The sequence below is a fragment of the Setaria italica genome, chromosome IV (genome assembly GCF_000263155.2).
Source record: "Setaria italica strain Yugu1 chromosome IV, Setaria_italica_v2.0, whole genome shotgun sequence".
In the NCBI taxonomy this organism is placed as follows: domain Eukaryota; kingdom Viridiplantae; phylum Streptophyta; class Magnoliopsida; order Poales; family Poaceae; genus Setaria; species Setaria italica.
The window spans coordinates 35,129,334-35,138,740 of record NC_028453.1 but is presented as its reverse complement, the minus strand read 5'-3'; the positions used below and the strand labels follow the sequence as shown (position 1 = coordinate 35,138,740).

The window sequence follows — 9,407 nt, the reverse complement described above, 5'->3', positions numbered from 1 at the left end:
TTGAAGCTAAATCCCAAAAGCATCCATTCAGGCATCTCATTAGTTCCCGGTGTATGCTTGAGTGACTACAAAACTGAGTGCCCTCTGGAGTAGTATGGTGCAAGTAACACATCGCCTTGCTAGGCAAAAGGATACTTTGCATCTAGCTCTATCAAATAATAATGGCGTACCTAGGTGTCTTCGCTCTTGTTTGGCTACTTTCTATCTCCACCACCTTTTGCAATTTGTTAGCCACCTCCAACGAAACTGAAAATGATCGACAAGCTCTCCTTTGCTTCAAGTCCCAGATCAACAGTCCAGCGCATGTTTTCGTCTCATGGAGCATTGCATCATTGGAATTCTGCAACTGGCATGGAGTCACTTGCAGTGCACTGTCTCCCCGTCGTGTCATTGAGCTAAACCTTCCATCAGAAGGTATCACAGGCCTCATTCCACCTTGCATCACCAACCTCACCTGTCTTGAAAAGCTCCAACTGTCAAACAATAGCTTCCAAGGAAGCATACCGTCCGAGTTCCGCCTCCTGAGCCAACTCAGCTACCTCAACCTCAGCATGAATTCCTTGGAAGGTAATATCCCAGCTGACCTCTCTTCATGCTCCCGGCTTCGAATCCTAGGTTTGTGGAACAATTCCCTCCAAGGTCAGATCCCGCCTGCCCTAAGCCAATGCAGGCATCTTCAAGAGATTAATCTTAGCAACAACAAGCTCCAAGGGAACATCCCATATTCTTTTGGGAATCTTCATGAGCTGCAAATGCTAGATCTTTCCAGAAATAATCTTAGAGGCAACATACCACCGGCACTGGGCAGCAGCCTTTCGCTCACTTATGTTGATCTAGGTAGCAATGCTCTCACTGGGGGCATCCCAGAGTCCATAGCAAACAGTTCATCTCTCCAAATACTCAAGCTCATGAAAAATAATCTTGTTGGAGAAGTCCCGAAGGCTCTCTTCAACACCTCGTCACTTATAGTTATATCCTTACAGCAGAACCAACTTGTTGGTTCTATACCACCTGTTACTGCATTCTCCTCCCCTGTTAAACATCTTCATTTAGAAGAGAATCATCTCTCAGGATCAATACCTTCCTCGATAGGGAACCTTTCCTCCCTAGTTTCTATTTATCTTAATCAAAATAAACTAGTTGGGAGCATACCAGAGTGCTTAGGTAATATTTCAACACTAGAAATATTGGACTTCAATGAAAACAACTTGTCAGGGCCAGTTCCAAAATCTCTCTTCAACATGTCCTCCCTGACATATATCGCTTTGGCTGAGAACTATCTTACTGGACGGTTGCCTTTGGACATTGGCTTCATGCTTCCAAGTATTCAGGGCTTAATCCTCACCGGAAACAAATTTGAGGGCCCGATCCCAACTTCTCTTCTCAATGCATCCAACCTCCAAGTGCTTGAGCTAGGTAACAACAGCTTAAGTGGGTCCATTCCGTTCTTTGGGTCATTGCCAAATTTAAAGATACTTGATCTGGGCAACAACATGCTAGACGCAGGCGACTGGGCCTTTATGTCTTCGCTCTCAAATTGTTCCAAACTGAAGACTCTTTTATTGGATGGAAACAATCTCAGAGGGAAATTGCCAAGTTCTTTTGGTAATCTTTCGATAAGCATTGAGATGCTGTGGCTGAGAAATAACAGCATTTCTGGGCCTATACCACCAGAGACAGGTAATCTCAGAAACCTTAATCAGCTGCTCATGGATTGCAATCATTTCATTGGTAAAATACCACAAACAATTGGAAATTTGCGCAACTTGGGCACTTTTAATTTGGCACACAACAAGCTCTCAGGCCAAATCCCTGATGCTATTGGCAACCTTGCTCAGCTGACTGAACTGAAACTGGAGGGGAACAACTTGAGTGGAAGGATACCTGCAACTATAGGACACTGCACTCAACTCCAAAAATTGAACCTTGCTCACAACTCACTAGATGGGAGTATACCAAGTAATATATTCAAAACTACTACAGTCGAGTTTGACTTGTCACACAATTACTTGTCCGGGCCAATACCAGATGAAGTTGGCAACCTCATCAACCTTAACAAATTTAGCATCTCAAATAACTTGTTGTCTGGCAATATCCCATCCAACCTCGACAGGTGTGTGGTTCTGGAGGAACTTGAGATGCAAAACAACTACTTTGCTGGAAGCATTCCAAAATCTTTGAAGAACTTGGTAAGCATCAAGGATATGGATATTTCTGTAAACAATTTGTCTGGAGATATCCCAGAGTTCCTCACATCCTTGAGTTCTCTGCAACATCTCAATCTGTCCTTCAACAATTTCGGCGGAGCAGTTCCGAGAGGTGGAATTTTTGACATAGCTGGAGCAGTGTCCATTGAAGGGAACAAGCATTTGTGTACAAGTGTTCTAACAGGTGGTATGCCCCTTTGTTCAGCATTCACCGATAGGAGAAAGAAACACAAGATCATGGCACTGGTAGTGGGGATAGTAATATCAGTTTTTGCTGGTGTTGTAATGATTCTTTCCTGTCTAACTGCAGTTCATTGGAGGAAGAGGATGCAAGTAAAGTCAAATTTGCCAAAACTCAGTAAGCACGTTAAAAGGATTACATATAGAGATATAGTAAATGCAACAGAAAGGTTCTCTTCTTCTAATTTAATTGGCACAGGATCATTCGGAGAGGTTTATAAGGGTAATCTAAATCATCTTGAAGATCAAGTTGCCATCAAGATTTTTAAACTTGACATATATGGGGCGGAGAGGAGCTTCATTGCAGAATGTGAAGCCCTAAGAATTCTCCGCCATCGAAATCTAGTAAAAATAATTACTTCATGCTCTTCCGTGGATTATACCGGGTCAGCCTTTAAGGCCCTAGTGTTCCAATACATGCCAAATGGGAACCTGGATTTGTGGCTACATCCAATGGCCCATGATCGCAGTCAAAGAGATATTCTGACTCTAAGTCAAAGAATCAATATATCTTTGGATATAGCATCTGCTCTGGATTATCTTCATAACCAATGTGCAACTCGATTGATACACTGTGACTTGAAGCCAAGCAATGTTCTTTTGGACTTGAACTTGACTGCATATGTCAGTGACTTTGGCCTAGCAAGATTTCTATACACCAAAAATGCACAACAAGAATGTACGTCAACTTTGGCTTGCCTCAAAGGATCCATTGGGTACATCCCACCAGGTCAGATAAGCTTATGTATAAATAGTTAGCCTTGTTTCTGTTTTCTGCTTACAAAATTGAAAGGTTTCGTTTTGTATCTGTAAATGGTGCAGAGTACGGCATGAACAAAGAGATATCAACTAAGGGCGATGTTTATAGCTTTGGAGTGCTTCTGCTAGAAATAATAACAGGGAGTCGTCCGACCGATGAAAGATTCAGTGATGGTACAAACCTGCATGGCTTTGTGGAAAGAGCGTTTCCAGAGAAGATCCATGAGATTGTCGATCCGGTGATGCTACAACACGAAGTCGATGCAACTGAAACCATGAAGACCTGTATCACTCCATTGGTGAGAATAGGACTCTGTTGCTCCATGATATCACCCAGAGAGCGACCTGGAATGGGACAAGTCTGCACTGAGATCCTTAAAATCAAGCAGGCATTATCAAACTTGCACGGTGAATCAAACAAATTGGTGGAACAGCAGCTACCTACAGATGCTGCAGCATGTAGATACTAATGTTCAACTGATACTTCATGATTTGCTTGTACCCCTTTTGCATTATGTATCCTTACATATTACCTTAATTTGCAAAAAGACAGCAGGTAGACAGGTAGTGATGGTAACTACAGCATAAATCACTGTTGCTCATAGCCTAAAAAGATCCATGTACAAGGATTTCAGCCAGCACTGTCGGAATCGGATTTAAAACATGTTTCTGGAAGCCGATTTTGGGTAAGGATTCGTAAACAGGATGCGTATGCACAAAAGTTCGCACTAACCCACACGGAGAAACGCCCACCTCCAATGTCACCCACTAAAATCTCAGGCGTGCGTGCGCGTACCTGGTATTCACAGAACCCTAGCTTCAGCTCTTCCTCCCTCCCTGCTTGGACCGCGCCGCGGACCTCTAACTACGCGCGTGCCCCAAGGCCGTTATTGCTAGCCGCCATTCCGTGCCGCGGCGGCATGGGAAGACAGCAGCGCCGCCGCCGTTGCTCGCCGCGCCATTGGAATAGGGATCCGGCGAAAGGCGCAGCGAGTTCAGTCCATCCGATCATGATCCGACGGTTGTTTCGTGCTCGGGCAGCTTGGGGCGTGCGAGCTTTGAACTGGCCAACCGGGTCGTCCGTCGTCCAATCGATGCGTTTGATCCGTGCCGTCGACCATGGCACCATCCAAATGTCAAAAGGGTCCTAATTTCGCCATCATTTGGTATTCAGATTTGCTTTAACATTCAGTTTTGTTTTTTAGTCTAATTCCGTAGTTAAAGATATAAGAAATTTCGCCATTTCACATTCAGTTGGTTTTTTTAAGTAGAATTTCGTCGTTAGTAACATATATCTTGACCGTCCAACTATCAAAACATGCAGAACCTTGCAACTGCAAATCACCTGTGCTGCATATTCTTTAACATCCAGACTAACAGAGACTGTACAGATTAACATCCAGACGGCACTACAGGTTTAACCGAGCACACATGTATATTACAGAGTACATATAAGTTATTGATTGGGCCAGTGTAACAGGGAACAGGAGGGAAAGCATGTATCAACAGGTTTGCGCAGCCAGAAAAGATCAGACATCTAGAAATGCAGCTGCTTGCAATGAGATGCGACAGCCTCCGAGGGGCAGTAGGGGCACTTGAACGGCCTGGAGCTGCTCTTCGACAGCTTCATGATAGACTGCTTTGAGACAACGTGCCCACAGGGCATCCGCATCGGAGGGTTCTCATCGCTGGACTGCTCCCTGAGTACTGGGCACACGAAAACAGAGTGGTACTGGAACTCCGGCCCGATGTCTATGGGAACTGGCAGCTGCTTCATCACTTGCCATTCCTGCTTCTTTGCAGCCATGACTTGCGTCAGCTTCAGCAGAGTTGGTAGTCCCTGAAAACCAGCTGATACTGCAACACTCAATGGGCTCTCCCTAGACTGGCCCAAAAGGCTGCAGAATTGATGGGTAAGCTCCTCAGCTAGCTTATCCCAATGCGCTGATGACATTAACTCGGAATATGGGGATTGATCCAGCCGGCCAACCCAGAGAAGGCAAGCCATTAGCTTCTGGAATTCTTCCTTGTGCACAGATGCAAAGGGAACCAAGTGAGTCCTGGCATATTGAATAGCCTCATCCTTGGACCCATCCCTACTTCCTTTAGATAGTATCTCAACAAACTGAAGCTGATAAAGCTTGAACTCAAGCATAGAGCCATTCTGCAGCAGCTGGTCATGGTTATTGGCAGCCCAACTGAGGGCAGGCTCAAGGTTTCTCGCTTTCATTGCTTCAAGGATACTATACATCTCCTGAAATGGTAACTTCAAGGATGCTCCACCTGATTCCCCACACTCACGGACGAACATGTCACCAAGATCAAAGAGGCCTTGGCGGTAGAAATGATTCGCTATGATGTTGTTTACTGTATGAACCTCAAAATCCACATTTCTGTATGCCTTCGATATATCTGGATTGAAAGACTTCTCAAGGAGCTTGAGATATTTGCTCAGGGCAACATTAAGCTCCTTTTGGCTGCCTTCAAGTTGGTTTATTGGTGCCATTTCATTCAGCTTAGCTTTCAGTTCTGCAAGGATGGCTGTATGGTCAACGTTCCCAGTAGAATCTGTATTCATCATCTGCAGCTTGACAATTGCCTGCTCAACTTCATTCACTATATAATCAACAGCTTCCAGAGCTTTAGCAGAAGATGACGCACGTTTCTCAGCAACTCGGTCAAATCCTTCTCTTAGGCTGTCGATCTCCATAGTAGCACATCCAACTTAACACAGCTTTTCAAACTAGCCTGCACATGTGATCCACAAATCATATAACCAATTAATTCATTATAAAGAAAACCACTAGCAAGAAAAACATTAGAAAGATGCATCACATTAAGTCAAACTGCTAACAGATCACTATGCTGTTGAAGCGAACATTATAGCATAGATTCAACCACTGAGAATTACAGATAATACTTGAAAAGATTAAATACATGGAAGCCGGCCCAAAGCCTGACTGAACTACAGTCTATCTATACATGTCTAGGATATAGGCATATAGATATTTGTGCCTGCAATTAAACAGGGGATAAGTTTACAAATTACATTAACCCAAGAACTAATATGTGTTCATGAAAAAGAGTGAAGAGTTACTACTTACTAGTAGACAGCTAATAAAGCAATAAAGACTAATTGTCTTCAGGTTGGCAAGACAAGGCATAGTAACCCAACCCCTTCACAATGCCTGTGTGACGACACGCACATCATAAGAAACAGCAAAGCAGAAGCAGGGAGGAGGAAGGAAAAAGGAAAATGGAAAAGAGAAAGAGAAAAAGGCTTGCTGGGGACAAAAAGGTATTGTTGTATATTGATATAAAAAGAAAAAAGGGGAAAAGGAGAAGAGAGGGGCGGCCCAGCCTCCTTCCCCAACAGTAGGTGTGCTCTAGGTTTCCCTTGATGCTAGTGCAGTCCCCCAATGCAATGCAGCACCGCCACTGCCGCCACTCTATCCCACCTTAAACCAGCAGGCCGGCACCTATTCTCCCTGTCGCCCCCCTGTGCTGGGCTGCCAGGTGCCGGCCCCTCAGATCAACTATAGCCGCCACCCCATTCCAGGAGGCCACCACTACTTGAGCAAGTGTTGTGCATCCCACTGGCGCTGGCAAGGATGGATGCGGTTGGTTGGCCTTCCTTCCTTGATTTCGTCCCATTCTTCTGTTATTCAGTGCGCCCCACCACCCAAAAAAAATTAATCCACAGACAGACACAACCCATCACTGCTTTTGGCAAGGCACCGACCATGCCCAGGAGGCCAAAACTTTGGGAGAGCCTTATCACCTAGTCAACACCTTTAATAACAGTGATAAATACCAGCTGATTCCTAAGATGGCCAAATGGACAGGTTGTAATGGAAATGAATTCCAGATAAATCTACGATTAGCGACATAAGCACTCAGATAGCAGTACACAGTAAGATGAAACTAGATTCTCTTTACAATACAGGGTCTACTCCGTGCAAAACCTTCCAAAACAGAATCATTATTGGTTCAAATTTGGAAGTTCTAGTAATTCTGCTGCAACTTAAATTTTTCCCATAATTGCAAATACTTCAAGCTTAACTAGCGCATTGAATAATGCAAAATAAAAAGGCTGACGACAACATAGCAACCGAAAGAACGCTGCATCTCGCGTCCCATGAGACGCCACATGTCATGGGCGCATGATGACAAACAGTTCCCATATATGAGCATTTGGTATCCTCCAAATGAACCATACAGAGGTAAACCCTAAACACGATCGCAATACCTCCGTGCATAAGTCAAGGATGCACACACTCCATGAAACATCAAGCATGCGGTTCGATGAGCTACCTTCCTAGAAAAACCCAACGCATAGCTTCACCCAACCAAGTGCAAGGTTTATCGCCTCGTGGATCCGCACTCCCAAGTAAAGCTCGGAGGTGGTGCCGCTCACCTAACATCCCAACATCAAGGACTCGCCTAGGTTCCCTTCTTCAGCTATACCCTACCTCCAAATAAAGCACGCAAGGAACCCACAGACGGGCAGACTGGTAGCCAGGCCGCAAAAAATTAGCAGTCCACGCGCCGTCCAACCCAAAACCTGCAGACGCCGCATCGCGCCGGCAAGGGCACCGCCCGACGCTTGCCGCCGGGGGCGACAGGGACCAAGACCGAACCCTAGAGCGCAGCGCACTCACAGCTACCAGCGCATCAGCGAGGCGATCTGGCCGGCACAAGGCGACTCCTACCCTACCTGCGCATCCGCGCGTTCGGCATCCGGATCGAGCAGCCTACCCACCTAGATCGCGAACCGGATTGGGAAAAGGAGCAGCGGGTCGGGACGTACCAATCGGACGAACAAGCAGAAGCGGCGCGGATCTCCGATCGTGCTGCGGCTCAGCGGCGGACGGGGACGGCCGCCGCGGAAGCGTGACGAGGAGGCGTGGTCGGGGAGCCGAGGAGGTAGTTGGGTGAGGAGGCGAGACGGAGAGAGGAGGCCGGGCGACGCAGGGGTTGGGTGATTGGGAAATTTTTGGGATGGGGTGAGTTCAGCGAACAAGAGCGGAGTACCGGCACGGAACCGTGACGCGTGCACCCTATGGGCCTATGCGAGCGAGGCCCGGACCTCTCGTCTTCTCGGGCCACAGAGACTCCTAGGTGGACCTAGCTGGAGGCCCGCTCGGTAATTTAAATGGGCCAAGTTGCATTTTGCCGCCAAATGCTCGGAGATGAGATCAGAGATGCCCTGTGCCCGTCTAATCAAATTTTTAGGAGGCCAGCAAGAGCTTCAGTTCAAATGCGGGTGTGCAACCATAGGAGCAATTGAACTGAATCCAAAGATTCCTCATGTAGCACCAAGGTTTTGGTTAGCACCCGAAGGGAATAAAAAGATCAAAGCCAAGGCGGAGATGACAAAGGGAGGTTGCTCGCGTTGAGAAAGGAGGCGGCAGTAGGCTAGTGGAGAAGGAATAGTGAGGCAATGGCGATGATCATACGCATCGAGATACGTATTAGGGTGTATCTAAAGCATATCATAAAGACCATAGAGGACAAAGAACAGGAGGCTTGGGAGAGTTCCGGATAGGATAGAATGCATGCATGGACCACTAAACTCATAGTTATATATAGTAGCCTAGTTACTCTTTCTAATGTTTCCTCATTTTCTTTATGTATGCCATTTAATAAAGTTAAACTTTGTAAGTTTTGACTAACAATCAGCCATTTATTTGTCTATGTCAATAATGTCTCACCGACATCCAGAGGATCGGTAGTACAGTGGCATGTTAGAGTATCTCCAACAGCTTATGTAAAATAGATTGCTATCACTAAAAATTGCTAGTATACCTAAAAACAGCTAAAAACTGCTCCAACAACTTTGCTATATGGATTGCTATCCCTAAATTTTTAGGCTATGACCTAAATTTCTCTCTCCTATATGCAAATATACCAACCCAACTTCTGGATTGCTAAATCCTCCTTCCACTGGCGGGAGAGCCAACCGCCTTGCACTGAACCTTCAGCGCATCCTCGGTTGCTTCCACCCCCACGCCGCTAACATCCTTCCCGCCTCCGACCACCTGCGCCACCATGGAAGGTGCTAGAGCTCCACCAACTCAACTTCGGTGTGGCCCCTTGAGCGGGCCCCCATGAGCCGCCAGTCGCCGTGCTGCTCGCTCATCTACACGCCAGCGTGTCGGAGGACCTTGCCATAATCTTCCCTCACCTCTCCGCCCCACA

General features: G+C 46.3%; 2 protein-coding genes across 2 annotated transcripts; one reads left to right on the top strand and one right to left on the bottom strand.

Moving 5' to 3' along the window:
• On the top strand, positions 1 to 3,803 carry LOC101754731 (receptor kinase-like protein Xa21). Its single transcript, XM_004965954.2, has 2 exons — positions 1 to 3,177; positions 3,270 to 3,803. Exons 1-2 carry the CDS (start codon positions 162 to 164, stop codon positions 3,674 to 3,676), a joined length of 3,423 nt encoding a protein of 1,140 aa, XP_004966011.1. The 5' UTR covers positions 1 to 161; the 3' UTR covers positions 3,677 to 3,803.
• A 731-nt stretch (positions 3,804 to 4,534) lies between these two features.
• Positions 4,535 to 8,199, bottom strand: LOC101754329 (protein RMD5 homolog A). The gene is made up of 2 exons (XM_004965953.3): positions 8,017 to 8,199; positions 4,535 to 5,954 (listed from the first exon to the last, which is right to left on the bottom strand). The coding sequence occupies exon 2, from the start codon at positions 5,914 to 5,916 to the stop codon at positions 4,744 to 4,746; it is 1,173 nt and encodes a 390-aa protein (XP_004966010.1). The 5' UTR covers positions 5,917 to 5,954; positions 8,017 to 8,199; the 3' UTR covers positions 4,535 to 4,743.
• Positions 8,200 to 9,407: the final 1,208 nt, after the last annotated feature.